At 41.0% G+C, this 18,631-nt stretch overlaps 1 protein-coding gene across 4 annotated transcripts in view; it reads left to right on the top strand.

The window, feature by feature from the left end:
* Nucleotides 1-17,691, top strand: part of IGFN1 (immunoglobulin like and fibronectin type III domain containing 1) — a 68,310-nt gene extending 50,619 nt beyond the window's left edge. For 3 of the 4 annotated variants that reach the window (XM_061631890.1, XM_061631888.1, XM_061631891.1), the window contains 7 exons: nucleotides 2,243-2,371; nucleotides 3,348-3,650; nucleotides 6,507-6,595; nucleotides 8,214-8,409; nucleotides 11,701-12,000; nucleotides 14,607-14,933; nucleotides 16,075-17,691. In XM_061631890.1, coding sequence (XP_061487874.1) covers nucleotides 2,243-2,371; nucleotides 3,348-3,650; nucleotides 6,507-6,595; nucleotides 8,214-8,409; nucleotides 11,701-12,000; nucleotides 14,607-14,933; nucleotides 16,075-16,088 — 1,358 coding nt within the window. In that variant the 3' untranslated portion in view covers nucleotides 16,089-17,691. The remainder of the gene's footprint in view (nucleotides 1-2,242; nucleotides 2,372-3,347; nucleotides 3,651-6,506; nucleotides 6,596-8,213; nucleotides 8,410-11,700; nucleotides 12,001-14,606; nucleotides 14,934-16,074) is intronic. The other variant, XM_061631889.1, reaches the window with a different exon arrangement.
* Nucleotides 17,692-18,631: the final 940 nt, after the last annotated feature.

Raw genomic sequence — 18,631 nt, 5'->3', positions numbered from 1 at the left:
AAGGGGATGGAGCGACTCCCTTACGAGGAAAGGTTGCAGCATTTGGGGGTTTTTAGTTTAGAGAAAAGGCGGGTCAGAGGAGACATGATAGAAGTGTATAAAATTATGCATGGCATTGAGAAAGTGGATAGAGAAAAGTTCTTCTCCCTCTCTCATAATAATAGAACTCGTGGACATTCAAAGAAGCTGAATGTTGGAAGATTCAGGACAGACAAAAGGAAGTACTTCTTTACTCAGCGCATAGTCAAACTATGGAATTTGCTCCCACAAGATGCAGTAATGGCCACCAGCTTGGATGGCTTTAAAAGAAGATTAGACAAATTCATGGAGGACAGGGCTATCAATGGCTACTAGCTGTGATGGCTGTGCTCTGCCACCCTAGTCAGAGGCAGTATGCTTCTGAAAACCAGTTGCCGGAAGCCTCAGGAGGGGAGAGTGTTCTTGCACTCGGGTCCTGCTTGCGGGCTTCCCCCAGGCACCTGGTTGGCCACTGTGAGAACAGGATGCTGGATTAGATGGGCCACTGGCCTGATCCAGCAGGCTCTTCTTATGTTCTTATGTTCACTCCTTACTGGTAGGGGACATAATTAGAAAAACTAGTTAGAAGAATCTACGATGGGTTTAGGTCTTTTTACCCCCACTCTCAGCCTTGCTCTCAGTAATGTTGTCACAAAACCAAGACTGATTGGCCACATGTGTTGTGACATCATCATGTTCAGTATATGATCTCTTGATTGGCTGTGGGATCATGTAGTGAAAAAGAAGGAAGTGATGCTGAAACAATAATATGGTTCCCTGTCATGGTAGCAATATATGCCAGCCTTTGCCAACCTGGTGCCCTCCAGATGTTTGGCCTACAACTCTCATCCTCCTCAGCCACCACAGCCATAGTGGCTGGGGCTAATGGGAGCTGTAGTTCACATCCAGGATCTGAGGAACCATGCTTCTGAACATCAGTCTCTGAAGAACAATAGCAGGAGAGGGCTTGTGGGCTTCCCAGAGACATGTGGTAATAGCTGGTCACTGTGGGTATGAGAATGGTGGATGAGATGGGCATTTGGTCTGATCCAGCAAGGTCCTTTAAAGACATGCACACACTCAAAAGTGTTTGGAGATTTGCCCAGGAGCTTTTTACACCCTGCAAAAGCCTACATTTCCCACTGAAAAAGCAAATCTCATTAAAAGACTATGTTGCACTTCTTTTTCTTTCCTTGGGCAAAAGCTCCTTAAGGACTTCCTTTATTCAAGGGACTAATCATAGGCTGTTATTAGGCTCAGTCCCCACTCCCACTCTCTGTCCCCTCTCTTTCAGTGTTGGCACCCTCCCCAGCCAGCCTTTCACCTCTTCTGCCCCTTTCCATCTTATTGCTCCTGCTCACAAATGCACAAATAGATACAGAGACAATTGTATGCTTGAGCCCTAGTGCAGGCCCCTTATTTGTATAGCCTCCACATTCAATTTGGAAATCCTATTTGAATGATCTTCTTCATCATTTAATCCCAGTCCCTTCTCTTCTGTAATAGTTCTGATGCCACTCTCAAAGTGTTACCAATACAGCAACTCTTCTTTGTCATTCCCAGACTTTTAACTTGATGAGAATGTGGTCAGAATGACCCATAAGAATCTGGTGCAAAGAGCAGAGAATATTATTGTTATCCTCTTGTCAGGAAACTTGCCAGTTTAAATGCAAATAGGATGGCCACTTAAACATCACCAAAAATGAGGACACAGAATAGCATTTGTATATGCTTATTTATATATGAATAGATGCAAATTTAGAAATAATTGCTACAGTTTAAACATGGAAGCACATTACCTCTCACCATGGTGGGAAAGACAGTGACCAGGTGACATGTGTAACCCCTCAGTCTACTGCCTGGTGCTAACTGTTGATGGGCGACTTTAAGGCCTCTCCAGTTCTCCCTTCGTTATCTTAAATGGGACTTAAACCAGACAGCCTTTTAAAAACAGAACTGTCCTCTTTTAAGCAGGGCATGTGCCCATCCTTATGACAAAAGAAGACACTGGGTTGCATCCAGTTAAGTTTTACTCACAGTTAGTCATACCCATCTACTTTGAGTAGGACTCGTATTATTATTTCACAGATATTCTCCTGTAGCTGTTGACTATAGGCCTCAAAGCAGGACACATTTAAGATAGTAAATTGCAACCTTCCCCCCCCCCCAAGCCCCATCTTGTTTAGAGAATAACTATTTCACATTAGGTTATTTCATTCCACAGACAGGAAGTACACAGTGACTGATCTGAAGGAGGGGTTGCTGTATGAATTCCGTGTGGCTGCCATTAATACTACAGGGGTGGGTGAGGTCAGCGCACCTTCAGAAGCTGTTTTTGCTCGGGATCCCATGAGTAAGTGGTTTAGTCTATCTATCCTACTGGGCATGGCACAGGAAAATGAGAGAGAGAGAGAGATGGGTCACACACAATGATTTCAGTCATTCATCAACTCTTTCCTCTTTCCTGTTCTCCCAGGCATTTTAACATGTGTTTTAAAATTTGTATATTTGTTTTTATTGTTTTTAATTGCTGTAAACCGCCCAGAGAGCTTCGACTATGGAGCGGTATATGAATGTAATCAATCAATCAATCAATCAAATCAACAGATCACTTGATGGCTGCCATAATTCATGATTAAATTGGGAAATGAGTTTCAGGTAGTGGCACCCTCTCAGTACTGTCAGACATGCCCTTTTGATTGAGGAAAACTCAAATGAGAGGAATAGTCACTAGCCACACACACTAAGAAATGGTCATGAGAAGATACATTGAAGGGGAATCACAACATGCCACATAACGACATTTCTACATTATAAAAACATCATGGGTACCATTCAGCTTAATGGGTTGGGTAGCCTCCTGACAGTGATGTCACTGCTGCTCACCAGGTTAGGGCGGGGCAGGGTGGCAGTGAGTTCAGTGCAGCCAATCTGGCACTTTTGCTAGTGCACCTACCCTGACTTCACCATGACCCTGCCCTTTCCATGTACTATCATAATAAGCAGCAGCAACACTGCTGCTGGAAGGCCAACCGCTCCTGATGCCAAAAAGAAACATACACAAATTCTCCTGTCTGTTACAGAGTGCATGGTATAGAATTTCCAGTGAATTGTGATAAGGAAAATGTACTGCAGTTGAGTGGGTGGGTGGGGGGAGAGAGAATGATTGCCAGAGTTACAGGAAGAATGAGGGACAGGATTTTTCATTATAGTATGCATCTAAACTAATACACTGCAAAGAGTAATGGAGCAAAGATAAGCAAGGGGAGGCATAATTTAACAACAACAACAAAAATTTTCAAAATGCCAGTTTATCTTCCCCTTTCCAGAACCACCAGGTCCAGTGAGAGATCTTAAAGTGGTCAGTACTGACTACTGCAGCATCTCCTTGTCATGGATGAAACCAGAAGCAGAGGAAGAAAGTCATGCCAAGGGCTATGTTATAGAGATGCGACACACTGACACTCTGAAGTGGACCCAGTATAATGCCCTCCCAATACCAAAGACTACATACACTGTTAGAGGGCTAAAAGCCAGGGAGATGTACTTCCTGAGGGTGAGAGCAATCAACAACGGCGGTTTTGGTGAGCATGTTGAACTGGATACTTGCGTCCAAGCTGTACCTGCCACTGGTGAGTCAAAAAGTGCAGCTTCTGCTTTGGGAACGGATGGTATACAGAGACTAATATAGCAGGGCCTCTCCAGGGAGTGAAAGACAAGGAACAGGGGAAAGCACTAGAGGACTAGCCATAGTGAACAGATGGCAGATCAAGGAAGGGTTGTATGGTGGATTACTTGGGAGATGACCAGCAAAGCAATAAAAAGTGATGACTGGAGATGGAAATTCAGAAACAATTAAAGGGGGGTGGGGGATGAGAAAAACACCTTAGGCTGAAAACAGATGACCATTAGTAGCTACAAAGAAGCTGTTTAAAAACCTACTATGTAGTAGCTATTACAAAATGGAGAAGTAATTATCAGTGAGAGGGAGAATGGACTGCCTTCAAGTCGATCCCGACATACGGCAACCCTATGGATAGGGTTTTCACTGTAAGTGGAATTCAGAGGTAGTTTACCATTGCCTTCCTCTGAGACTGAGAGGCAGTGACTGGCCCAAGGTCACCCAGTGAGCTTCATGGCTGTGTGGGGATTCGAACCCTGGTCTCCCAGGTCATAGTCCAACACTCTAACCACTACGCCACACCAGTAGCCTCCATCAATGTGGTAAGGCCAGCATTATTGCCTCTTGCAACCATTCAGGAATCTAGGGAAGTGAGCTATGCATAATGGGCTTTTACTGCAAGGCTCAAGGTCAGAGAGGACTTGGCCACTGTACTCCAAGCTCTGGTAACCTCCAGATTGGACTATTGCAATGCACTCTATGAGGGGTTGCCCTTGAAGACTATTCAGAAACCACTGGTCCAAAATGCAGCAGCCAGATTACTGGCTGGGGTTCCATTTGGAACTCATATAACCATTGTTTTAAAACAGCTGCACTGGTTGCCAGTTTGCTTCCAGGGTGCTTACATTAATATTTATAAGCCCTAAGTGACTTAGGCCCCAAATATCTGAAGGGCCATCTCCGTCCCTACCAGCCTTCTCAGGCGTTAAGATCTGCAGAGGGAGTGTTCTTGGTTGTTCTGCCCTGCACAAAAGTGCAAGGAATGACAGGCCCAAGAGAGGGCTTTCTGTGTGGTAGTCCCTCCCCAAGAGGTGCATCCAGAAGCGGCTAGTAAGGCACTGTTGCTCTCCTGGGTTACAAATATGGCGGGTCACTGCCACTGACCAAGAGGAGGAGGTGCAGGAGCTTAGTGTGATGTGGCAGCAGAGCCAACCTGCTGCTGGGCTCCACCATGCACCAAGTTCCATGTGCCTCATTCACACACACACCCAGTCAGGAGCAGCGGCCCACCATGTTCAGAAACCAGGAAAGCAATGGTGTCACACCCGTGCTGCCTCACTGGCTGCTATTGGGTGCATCTAGGATCTTCATTGTACAGCTTTTGCCATATGCTGAAGATATGAAGAGTGGCTTCGGCCAGATAGGCAGCCTAAAAATTAAATTATTATTATTATTATTATTATGTCCCTGGCCTTTGACAGTTAAATTTTTTAAAAAACAATTTTACTTGTTGTATAATTGTAATGGTTTTATCTGTTTGTTTGTTTTTATAATTGTTGTTCTAACCTGCCCTAGGGTTGCCAGGTTCTTGGCCTGAGACTGATCCTGTATCTTTAGGATAAGAGAAAGTCAGCCAAGTGCAGGTGTTCTTGCAATGCTGTAATGAGAAAAACCACAAGGTGGAATTCTCCCTTTCCCCTGCACAACTTGTAAAGATACAGAAGACCTCTTGGAGGCTGGGCAAGACAACCAAGAGGTCTTCTGTATCTTTAAAAGTTGTGTAGGGGGAAGAAAGAATTCCACCTTGTGGTTTTTCTCATTACAGGGTTGCAAGAACACCTGCACTTGGCTGACTTTCTCAGGCCAAGAACCTGGCAACCCTAACCTGCCCTGGGACCTTATGGTGAAGGGCAGATAAGAAATCTTAGAAATAAATAAATGCACAAATAAGGGCATAGACATGCACTTCTAAACACACGTACAGCCGCAACTACTGCTACTATGCTTGCTGGTTGCCTTATCTCTGTATGTTCGCAGACAATATGAAGTTGAGGAAATGGCCATAGCAGCAACTTGAGAGGGAATACTGTAAGCCATCATACTATAAGACTGAAAGCCATCATGGGGCAGGGATGGGAGAGGGGAGGCAACATGCTGAGGAACCAGAGACATTATCAACGTGAACACTGAAATCCTTTAGGAGAAGAGAAGGAATAAGGAAAACTAAGCACCAGACAATGTTACTGCATCCAACACAATGTGGTGGGGACTGGGGAATAATAGGTCATAGGAAGACAGGAAGCTGCCTTATACTCAGACCGTTGGCACATCTGTCTCAGTATTGCCTGCACTGACTGGAAGCATCTCTCTGGAGTTTCAGGCAGAGGTCTCTCCCAGTCCTACCTATCAGCTCTAGATGCTGGGGATTGAACCTGGGATCTTCTCCATGCAAAGCAGATGCTCTATCCCTATACAGGGCTATAACCCTTCCCTCATTACACAGAAGAAGAGGACTTGAGCCAACGTGGATCAAGCTTCATACCTAAGGCCACTGGAGATGACTTCATCAAACTGACACATTTCCCCCTAATATTTAGCAGTATTGGTAGTACCATCTATTTAGTTGTAGTTTCCCCTGTAATAAATCCTATCTTTTTAAAATAATAATAATAATCAAGAATCAATTGTTAAATCACTTGCAGAAAATGATCCTGCTGTTGTACAAATAAAAATAAAAATCTCAGAATGGGTAGTGAGTCTTGGAAGTATTGGTGTTTTTTGGCATTCAATATTTTTGCAAGGTGCCAAGCATATTATATAATCTACAGTGACATCTGTAACTTGATTATGCATTTTTTCATTCTAGTTCATCCCAAACTCTTAGTAAAGGACATCATCAAAAGCTTCATGATTGTGAAAGCAGGGAATACCATTCGTTTGCGCATTCCCTTTGAAGTAAGTATAGCCCTTATGGGAAGTGCATTGTGCATGAAATCCATTTCCATGCTTGTGTTAGAAACCTAACAGCACACGTTGCGGACCTGATTTTGCTGAACAGACATTGACTGTTTTAAAAAATCCTTTTGTGTCACCTTATATTTATCATGATGTGAATGATCCCCATGCAACTACAATGTTTAGAACCACTTCTCATGCTGAAAATGCAACCAGATCCATATACTAGAAAGTAAGTTCCATTTATCACAATTGAATTTACTTCCAGCTAAAAACCTTATGACTGATCAGCCAATGACCTTGCAGTGATTCCTAAATCTAGCATTCAAAATTTGTGTGTACCATCCAGTTCTTTTCTGTGAAAGGAAAACTTTACACATCCATGGGGATTCAGGATATATTTGAAACATCCTTTTACTGATAGAAGTAAATAGAAAACCTTCTGCACCATCCAGCCAAATTTAAGCATGCTTTAAGTTCCCATTGATTTGAATGGATGAATGTTAAGTAAATTAAATTCTTAATTTCAGCTAGTTTGTTCGCTTTGTCTATCCATCAGCTATTGCTATTCCCTCTTAGGGTGCTTCCAAACGGGGGCTTTATACTGCAAGCAGATCATTCAGATCTCATTTTTGTGTGTCTGTGACTGGCACATTTATTATTATTATTATTATTATTGTTACTGTTTTTATTGTTGTTGTTATTCACAACAGTTAAAAACATTATTTCATCCAACAATCTCCAGATTGCCAGGAATAGTCTCCTTCAGCCATCAAATGCCTGGGTAAACAGGAATGTTTTCAAATTCCTCCTAAAATTCAATAAAACATTTGCTTCCACAACTCCCCCCCCGTCATAGATATATGGCTATTCTGCCATTTGCCATCTGCACCAGAGGGTGGAGCTTGATGGACTGTATCCCTGTTGTTTTTGTTGTTACTCCCTCAGTCACTCTTCACCTATCCCCCATTAATGGAGAGCATGTGCCCCATCACTTTGAAGCCCTTACTGGTAGATGGCACTTTCATTATCAGGCCTGACCACTGATGAGATTATGGCTTTGTGCATCAAAATATGCTTGCTGACCTCAGATCATTCTATGGCAAATAGAGTGGCCTCTGGAAATATAGCAGCTGTCCATCCCTAGCCTATGGAAATAGTATGCTGTTACTAAAAATAAATAGGGCTGGCTGGATCAATATGTTTCTGGTCCATGACACTTTTGCATATTAACCACATGGAAATTCATGTTTTAAATACATATTTAAATATGTATATTTGAATATACTTTCTCACAAAGCACACATGTCTAAATTATTTTATCTCAAAATATACATTTTGATATGGTTTCTGTGCCAAAACCTGCATTTCAAAATTAAGAAAAGCACAAAGTCTTAAGAACAGTGTTGTTGTTTTTTGAGGGGGGGTACTCACCAGTATGGAATACCAGCACTTCCTTGTTTGCTGCCCACAGCACATTTAACTAAATTCTTATCCATTTATCAGTCCAGGAGATATGAACCTGGCCGGTCCATACGAGAATTGGCAAAAACTGAATTCCTCGACACAACTCTGATGGCAAAGAGCCTAAGTTTAATATCTCTTTTCCAATCAACAGGCTTTCCCAACTCCTGAAGTGCTTTGGCTGAAGGATGGGCTTTCTCTTCCCGCCAAGGCTACAATTGCCACCAGAGAAGGCCTGAGTCAACTCATCATCCCAGGAGCTAACTTTTCTGACAGTGGGCATTATGCCATCATCCTCCAAACTGAGGGAGGAAATAAAGAGACATTCAGCATCCTAGTCCAAGTTCTAGGTAAAGGCAATGCAAGGAGTCTGCACACAATCTACGATCTCATTCCCTCTTCTGGAAAATTAGTTTCATACCACATTCCTATTTAAAGAGCAATCCCTTAGCTAGGCAGTTGTCTGTTGTCCATAGACAGAATGTAGCCTTTGGGGGCATTTAGAGGTCACACAAGTAAGCATATTTAGCACTGCCAAAAAGAGGGAGCACATGCCATGGGAGCTCTTTATGGGCAATTAACAGCAATGGAATAAGACACCAGTTGCAAGCATCACAGTCTGTCAGCCCCTTCATTTACAGTTTGCAAACTGTACCGTCAACAAGCATTTCTTTCTGGGAGACAAAGAGTGTGAAAACTGGCTTCCTTCCATATGCAAGCTCTAAGCTAGTGTTGCCTGGCTCTTATGCCTTTCAAAAGAAATGCAGAGCCGTCCTCATCCCTGCAGTTCAGGTGGAGTTGCAATTTAAAACTAACAATAGCATTGTGAAGACTTTGAGAAAATTATCTGCCTCACTTTTAACAAAGCAGACAATTTACTATCCAAAATAAAGATTACAGCAACCCATTGTAGGTCATCTGAAAGTAGTTTGGAAGCCAGACTATGCTGGCAAACTCAAGTTTTGTTTGGAAAAATCCAGGGCAGGAGTGGGCAAATTTCAGGCTTCTACTTTGTTTTGTGGGGGACTACTTTTTTGGGATCTACTTTGGGTTTTTTACTAGAATCCCAGGTTCCACCAACTGGAGCCTGATGTAAAAGTCATACACTACGTCAGCTCAATAATTTTAAGCCCAGAAATTTATTTTGAGCACCAGAACTAAATGGAGTTCACAGTTCTTCCACACAAAAATGAACTGCTGCTACATGTACGCCAACTTGTTTTCTCAATTTCAGCAGTATGATATGAGGGGAGGGAGAGTCATTTTGTTGTTGTCATTGTGCATCAGAAATCCTTACTAATCTACTTTAAATCACCCAGAGATCTACCAATAGATCCTGATGTACTTTCTTCCCACCTTCTGTAGGAACACAGCAGTGTAGTGCTGGTGGTGGTGGTAGTAGTGGTAGTGGTAGTGGTGGTGGTGGTAGTTGTAGTAGTAGTAGTAGTAGTAGACTAGTAGTAATGCTAAATAACAACAAGAATTCTATCACTATCAAACACTCTTTAAATTACAGCAAGTATCAAGTCTTAAAATCAGGTTCACAACAGACATTTTTTCAGTTAACTGTGTCAGGGATGGCCTTCAACATAAGTTACTGAATTCTATGGACATGATTTCCACTTTTTAATATACTTGGGCCTTGTTATATTGTTCCTTTTTTTTTTTACAATAATTTTTATTCAAATTTTCATAAAACATACAAAACAAAATCATAAAACATTCAAAGACAAAAAACAAAACAAAACAAAAATGATTAAACAAAAAAATAAAATGTTGACTTCCCATTTGTCACAGATCAAATCAGTTATAGGTCTACAATATATAACAATCCTGTCTCTTAAATTATATTATAAAATCACTTTCCTCCAGTAGTTATCTTAATTAATCATCAAATCTCATAAACATTACTTTATTCTTTCCACAAAAAGTCAAAGAGAGGTTTCAATTCTTTAAGAAATATATCTATCAATTTTTCTCCAAATAAACATGTCGATTAATCCATCTCGTTAATAATAATAATAATCTTATTGTCATAACCATAGTCCAAATAAACATATCGATTAATCCATCTCATCAAAATCTGTTAGGTCCAATAATTTCAATAGCCATTATCCCATTATCCATATTAATTCCATCTTCCATCTTCAATAGTCCTGTTAAGTCCAGTAATTTCAGTGTCCAATCTTCCATTATCAGTATTCCATAATAATCTTGCTGTCATAGCCATAGTCATATAATAAGAGTCTGATGGGAATTTCCTCTATCCCAAATATTTTCTTGCCATCAATTCTGAATAAGTTGCTGAAATATTGTTGTAAAGTCATATCTCTGTTCTTCTTTTTTACAGAATGCACTGGCTCATCTCTTGAGAGTTTTTCCATTGTCACATGGCTGCAGTTAATTCCATAGATTTTCTCTATATCAAGCTCCATCACATCATTCCAGTCCAGAAGATTATCCAAGCCATTGATAACTTTATCTCTAATATCTTCATTAATTTCTTCAGAGATAACGTTAAATTCCAAACAGTAGATTTTATTTCTAATATCCATAAACTCCAGATCTTTTTCCAATTCCACATTTGTTCCAATCTCCAGGGCTTGTATCTTCCCTTTATTTTTTCTTTTCTCATCTCTGATCTCATTCTCCTCTCTCACAGGATCCCCTATTTCTTTAAGCTCCTGCGTCATTTTGCTCAGTTCCATTTTCAGCTCCTTACTGCCCTGTCGCAGGGTTTGTTTCGTTATCTCAATCTCATCCATTATTTTCTGAAACATAATTACTTCCAGATTCTCAGCCACTTTCTTGATTGCCATTTTTAAAACCACGAAAACAAAACAAAACAAAAATAAAGAAGAACCACTTCTTATTTCAGCAACAATTGGGTTAATATTCCAGGCTTGATGACATCACAGTATAAACAGAGCAGCCTGCCTTATCTCTCTATGTTCAAGAATACAAAACAAATTTAGTTCCCAGCATCAAAACAGTTAGTGGCGTCGTGAAGAAGCAGATTTGTCAAAATAAAATAGACCAAAAAGAGAATAGTCCCAGACAATATAATGTTCCTCGGAATAGAAATCCCTCTTCTGTTTATATCTTTAGAATGCACTTCCAGGACAGCTTTTTGCAATAGAAACAGAGATAAGCTGTTAATTTCGTGAATAACAGAGAAGAGTTATAGCTCACCCAGAAATTCTTTAAAGCTGATTCATTTGACAAATCTCTTTTTGCTGCAACAATTTAAACCAAGTAAAAAAAATAATAGAAAGAAGGGTGCTTGCCTGTTAGTCCGTTTTCTCTTTGAAGAAAAGATAAACGTATCGCATTAATCAGATAGAGCTTGTTTGGAAGTCCATCCGGCATTGCTGGCTGGACCTTTTCTCATAAATTAATGAAATCCAGTCCTCCCAACAAAAACAGGCTTTTGAGGTTGATCTCTACGTTTCTCCCTGCCCGGGAGAAATTTCATCAGTCAAAAAAAAAATGTTCTGACTGATTTATATCTGAATAAGCTTCTTCTGCGGCGGGAGCCCGTCTCAAAAGCAGGCACAAGCGAAGTCACCCTTCCCGGAAGTCCGGGCGTTGTTATATTGTTCCATATTAATATTTTGGTTTTATTTATTTTCACTTTGCAGACATCCCAGAATCTCCTGGTCCTATACAGCTGATTGAGAAAGTCCCAGATACAGTGACTCTGATGTGGGAACCTTCACCAACAGAGAAGAGAGAGGGCAACCTGAACTATATGGTCATGAGACGTGACTCCAACAAAGGATTGTGGGAACTGGTGGCTGACCTGATTTACACCAACAAGTACACAGTCTCAAATTTTGTCCCAGGCCGGGAATATTTCTTCAGAGTCCTGGCAAAAAATTGTATGGGAATCAGTGAACCCTCTGAAACAGTGCAACCCTGGAGCATTCACAGGGACAAGGGTAAATAGGCTTTAAGGGTAAACCAGTAGCCATTCATTGACTCTCTGTGCATTCACTATATAATAAGTAAAATCCTATGCAATCTGCATTATATAGACTGAGGTATCCTTAAGGAATTATTTTGAGCAAAGGGAGATGCTTGTAGTTGGGTGAGTATGTCTACAAAAAATATGGTAGCGGTAGTGAAGTGAAGGTTTTTCCATCCTTGCTATTTCACATAGGACACAGGAGGCATCAGATTAGAATTGATTACCACTCATACCATAATGGAATATTAAGCTGTACAGAAGTCAAAAAGACAACTTGAACAGTGAGAACCATCAAAGGTAGGAATATAAGAAGAGCCTGGCTAGATCAGTCCAACATCTTATCTCTCACAATGGCCAACCAGATACTTCTGGAATAAGGAATGAGCTGAAATTTTTCAGAAAAGAGTTTTCTGATATTTTGATTCCCCCCCCCCTTTTTGAGCTTCTCCTAAATGGTTGAATTTCAGTCTTTACCTTTAGAATATTTGTCAAAATAGTTTTCTCAATTTTGCCGTCTATGAAATGGATGAAACTGTGGATCTATTTTTACTATTGTTGACAGAAGCAGGAGGCTTGACTTCTGCTTCTAGTCTTAGCCCATTGCTTCCTTCTTCCACTTAAATGATCTGAGAGTAGAGTTTCAGTCAACATTTAGTGTTCCAAAATTTCTCGAGAGAGAGTTTTCCAAGGGTTTTCTTTTTTGTCCCCCACCCAAACTGTTGAAGAATTTCACCTCCATACTCAGGAATAAGAAGTGACACCTCCCTTCCTCACTATTATGCTGCCCATTGTGGAGAATTTTGAGAGGTCATTTTTGTTCAGCCTCATCTGGAGCAGTCATAAGCAGGGCATGAAGGCAATGGCTTCCCCAACAGCTGGCATTCAGTGACATATTATCTCTGAAAATAGAGGTTCCAGATGATGATTGTGTCTAATAGCCATTAATCAACCCCTACTCCATCAGTTTTTCCAATCACCTGAACTAATGGTTCACAATCATGCCTTATTGCCATGAATTCCATACATTATTTGTTGAGGGTGAAGAAGCACTTCCTATTGTCTGTCTTGAATCTACTGCTAATCAATTTCATTGTATGGCCTATTGTGGGAATGAGGGAAAGAAACTCTTTTGTCAACTAGCTAGACGCCATACCAACCAGAGCATCATAAGCTATAAAGGCATATCTGCATTAACTCGGGTTCCCATTGTAATACTGATTCTAGGTCTCCCTACAATCTGTGTCATCTTGGCTTAATCTAAACTGAAAACAATTGGGAATGGTTTAGGTGCTGTGACAACTGCTCTTGTGATTATTTATAATACACTGAGGTGGAAAGGAACAACTCCCTCCCTGCAACACACATGCACAAACGTCTACTCTGATTGCAAAAATATGGAAGTTAGTTATACAAGTCCAACCTCATCCTTTGACTCCCCACCCAGTTGAATTAAGTAATCAGTAGTGGCCTGTGGGGTGGCATTGCCCTCTTGACACCGTGATTGCTATCGTTTACCTGATTGGGCTGGGACAGTGGTGTAGTTGGAACTGTGCGGATGCACTGATGGGAGCTCTGGAGTGGCTCCACGAATGCACCTGCACAGCCCCAACCTTGCCACCATCCTACCCTAATCACATCCAGGTAAGTTGTGGTAACACCAGTGTTGGGAGGGTGGCTTGGCAGCTCTGGCCCACCACACTAGCTACTACTGTAAGCAACTATAATGTTAAAAAAAATCAAAGGAGACACAGAAGTGTTTCTTTCCTTTTCCCATGTGGCAACAATATCATTCATGAAGGCTGGAAGGCAAGTGCAAACACACAATTCTTCCCAGAGGTTTGGGTTTTAAATAACACTAATAGAGCACATGCAGATGGGTAAGACAGAAGTGGCTAGGAAGGTCTCAACATCAGTTCAAATAGGGGGAAAGGCCATTGCTCAACAGTAAAGCACATGCTTTGTAGGCAGAAGGTCTCATGTTTAATCCCTGATTTATCCAAGGAGGACTCGGCAAAGCTCTTGTCTGAAACCATAGAATGGGGTAGCCAGCGTGGTGCCCTCCAGATGTTTTGGGCACCAATTCCCATCAGCCCCAGGCTGGTACCAAAGGTCAAGGATGATGAGAGCTGTAGTCCAAACATCTGGAAGGCACCATGTTGGCTATCACTGCCCTAGTGAGCTACCCCTAATCAGTGGAGACAATACTGAGCTTGATGGACCAATGGTCAGTCTCAGTATTAGGCAGCTTCCTATGTTCCCATGCACTAAACCAATCCCATGCCAAATAGGAATGTTCAGACTTGAAGTGTAAGCATGGCCAAAGAATGGCATCTCCAAGTGTATGAGGTTATTCAAGGGAGTCTCTGATCATTGTATTCTGTGTACCATGCAGAAAGTATTAACTACCTTGTTGACTTCTTACTAATGGAAGGAACTTCAGAAAAATGGAACCAGAAATGTCAAGAAACAGCAACTTCATCCTATTTAGCCAATATTGCCAGTTGTGTACCTGACATGAATGTTAAGTCCACTGTGTGATGGACATTCTCTTAACTGAATCCTTTGTGCATTTCACAGGTAAATTTGAAGTCAGCCTTCCAAAATACAAGGGGATCAACGAAACTCAGCCTCCAAGATTCCTTGTCCCACTGAAACCTCATGTGGTGACTTTAGGATTTGATTGTCACATGAGTTGTGCTGTGACTGGATATCCAGTTCCTCAAGTAACCTGGTACAAAGATGGCAAGAATCTCTCTCAGGATCCTACCTTCTTCTGCAAAAATGACTTTGGGGTCTGCTCTCTTGTGATCCTAGGAGTCACACCAACAGATGGAGGCCAGTATGAGGTGGTGGCCATCAACGAACTAGGCCAAGCAGTCAGCAAAGCTGAAGTCACCATAAAAGGTAAAGACTAAAGAGTGACTGAGGTCTGACATTTTTAACCCCTGTACGCTTCTAGGAAGCAAATTTGTATCAGATACCTGGCCTTAAGGGTATTTTGCCACTGGATACAATGGTACTGTATGTTCTTCTTCCAAACTAGAGCCCTTCCCTGATTTTACCTGTAAATCTAGGATGACAATACTTTTTAAGGTATGGACAGGGTGTTTAAAAGCATCATGGGAAAGAAAATCCTGGCCCAACAGCAGGAATCTGTCCAGCTTCAGCAAGTACTTTTGTTCTGTTGCTGATCACTGTCTACTAGGTTGATTACCTCACAGTGAAACTTTATGTAAGACAAAAGATCCTTGGACGAGTGCCTGTATGACTTTCCCTGATCATGATACTTTCAGAGAATCATGCCATGGTCCTGCAGAAATTAGAGCAGTTGAGATAGTTTCTTCTGAGATAGAGAGCAGTTGAGAATTTCTTCTGAGACTAGAGAATAAATGGGAAATGGGGGATAGACTACAGGATTTTTCAATCATGAGAGTCACAGTGGGTTTTGTAATCAACAAAGTCACTGCATGAGCAGAATGACTTCTGCCTATGCAAGAGAACGTCCCCCCTCTCTCTCTTCCCTCTGTGCACCCCCACACTCCTCCCAAATCTGCTCTAGGGCTTACCCCAACCCTCCAGAGCAGATTTGAGGTGGGGGAACATTGGGAGGAGGAGAGAGGGGGAAGTGATTTTGTTGGATTCAACCCAGTGTTTCTTTCTCCATTCTGGGCCTTATAGTCCCTTTTGATTCCCTAAATAATGTAGACTGTTCCTTTGTTTGCTGATAGCTGCAATGGATAGGGGGAAAGTACACACACCTGCAATAAGTAATGGAATGTTTCATCCTACCTTTATTACTCTCCCCCTCCCCATACACACCAGACTTATTTGCCAGGTGGTCTAATTCCTTAAAATGATCAGAGTATCTACTATACTTGGCAAATGGCATACTACATCATAATCCTATCTATCACCTATCACCTAATCTAATTTAACTGATATATGCAATCCTTCTCTGTGCACCTTTCCCTTTTATTTATATAAAACCTGGATTTTTCAAGTGATATTTCTCTTTCTCTCTCCTTTGTGTGTGCATGTGTGGAAGAACCTACTTTTTAGAATGGGCTACATGGTATCAGCTTTGCACAGCCTGCGGTGTGACAGTGTTTTCCTATAGGATTGACACCCTTACTGAAAGATGCATATTTACTATTACATCAACAGACTGGAGATTCTTGCTGGTGTGGCAAGTGTGATCAAAACAGCAGTTCTCTTTTCTTTACAATTTTCCATGACGGGAAATCCCTATGAAAACATGCATGCAATTCTGCCTAATTGTCTTTCAAAGAACAGAATCCCTGTATACTTATCTGAGACTTTTATGGAAATATAACTTTAATGGAAAGACAGAACTACAACTGGAGGATGACGACTTTGGTGTGTTACAGCAAGTTTAGTAGTCTTTAAGATGCCACAGGACTTTTTGTTGTTTCTGCTGGCTACCCCTCTGGAAATCATGGCAAGGAGAGATAGGCCTGCAAGAATAATGGATTACTTATGTACTTATATTACTTATGTATATCCACTTGGTTGTAGATGAGATGGCTTGTTTGCAGGAAAAATATATTATGTGAGCAAATACTTGGAACCAATCCTGTGGGAACTGGATTTGAGATGATTTGGCCCTAGCTGCAGTGGCTCTGTTAGGATAACATGTGGATTATGGATGTGTTGGGAGTAGATTCTAACTAGTCAGGATCCTTCAGTCTAAGAATTTATATCCCGCCCTTCCTTCCAGAAGGAGCCCAAGGTGGCAAACAAGAAACAGATGCCTCACGTGTTTCAAGCATCACTTTCATTTCACTAAACTCTATATTTAATTTGAGAAAGGTTAACAAGCATAGAAGTGGGAGAATAACACCCAATATTTGTGGGACTGAAGATGGATGCCTAAGCAAGGTTAGTTTAACCTTAAAACAGAAATGATTTTTCAAAAGGGTATTTTTTTGGTGAGCCAATAGCCATTCCTCATCAACAGGAATCAAAGCAAGACTATGTTTTTGTGTGTTTGCTCAACAATGAATTGAAGCCTGATTCTTTTCCAAATGAAATTAGGCCCTGTGTGTTTTCCACTTATGCCATGAAAAATAGCTTGCTAGGTTTTTTATTAATTAGTCAGTTGACAATTTCCTAATCTAGAACAGCAAAAGATGCATATTAGGTAATATAAATATGCACTGTGACTATCAAATGCAAGTCCAGAACCTGTACTGCAAAAATGCTGTAGTGATAGACCTGACATTTCATGATACATCTCTAGTAAATAATATCCGTATCTTTGACTGCACTCAGAATTAACAGGAGGGTATCTGCTCCTGAATTTCTATTCATCTTCTAAGACAGAATTGTCATATTTTAGTGGATTTTATCTGAGATGTAAGAATCCAAAAAAGTGAAAGTACACTGAATGAATGATGTTTGAAAAGCAGATATGAGATGATGAATACACACAAATATCACATTAGAACCTTAATGCTAATTTTGTTACTAAGTAATAATATCAAATTGTCCGGGGGAAAGAGGAGAGCATGGGGGCTATTGTGGCCTTCACCTACTGCTGGTAACAAGAGGCTGATGTTACCAATAAAGTTTTTGTTGTTGTTTCAGCATTTTTCTTAACAATGTATTGCATTTTATGGGCTAGACAAGTGAAAACTTAATATTAAACCTGAATAAACAAGACCTAAATAAATTACTAGCACAGTCATGAACATCTGGAGCTGAATTAGTCTGAGGTACACTTTTTCTAGCCCTGTACTGAGTATTCAGACTGGCAGTATCCCTCACATAGAGACGGACCTACATCTACCTGAAACCCTATAACTGGAAATGCCAAGCACTGAACTTCGGACCTTGTAGATGCAACACATATGCTCCATCACTGACCCTTGGTCTCTCTTGAATAATAGTTATTGCACAGAAGCCTGGCATGTGCGTGTCAGTGCTGCTTCTCTGTCCACCATACTGTTCAGGTTGTAATCAATACATTAGTTTATCAACTCATCATTGTTATATCTGAGCACCTGAGGTTCACTGGCAGAACAACATGGAGATTCGGCAAAAAATCGTATTTGGAAGATGTAAAATTGAATATAAACCCTCCCTTTTCAAGATGTAATACAATCATCATCATCATCTAGATTTATATCCCATCCTTCCTCTAGTAGGAGCCCAGGGTGGCTTTATTATACCACAAGCGTGTCAAGGTGACATATGAATGCAACAGAAGTATACAAAATACATACAATGCAATTCAAACCAACTAAAAGACAGTCATATATCAAAAAACTTAAACATCCAACCTCTCACATCATTGGCTGAGAAGAAACCAAGAAGAAAAAGAAACCCAGTTTCTCCACGAGGGGGGGCTCTTTCTAAGCACAGTAATACTGGCTGCCTGCAGCAGTCAGAAGCTGGAGTTCTCATACTAGTTGTTTCTCTGATGGGGAAAAATGAATAAGGGAAAAATTGTTAGCTTCTGATGAAAAATGTCAGCAAAGGGACAAAAAAATAAAAATTAGAAGTGTGCTGTAACTAATCTTACAAAGATAGGTACACAATAAGAACACTCTCATCCATGATGTGATTGTGGTTGATGGTGC

The sequence above is a fragment of the Rhineura floridana genome, chromosome 6 (genome assembly GCF_030035675.1).
Source record: "Rhineura floridana isolate rRhiFlo1 chromosome 6, rRhiFlo1.hap2, whole genome shotgun sequence".
Lineage (NCBI taxonomy): Eukaryota > Metazoa > Chordata > Lepidosauria > Squamata > Rhineuridae > Rhineura > Rhineura floridana.
The sequence above is the reverse complement of the archived record's forward strand: the minus strand, read 5'-3'. Positions and strand labels throughout refer to the sequence as shown.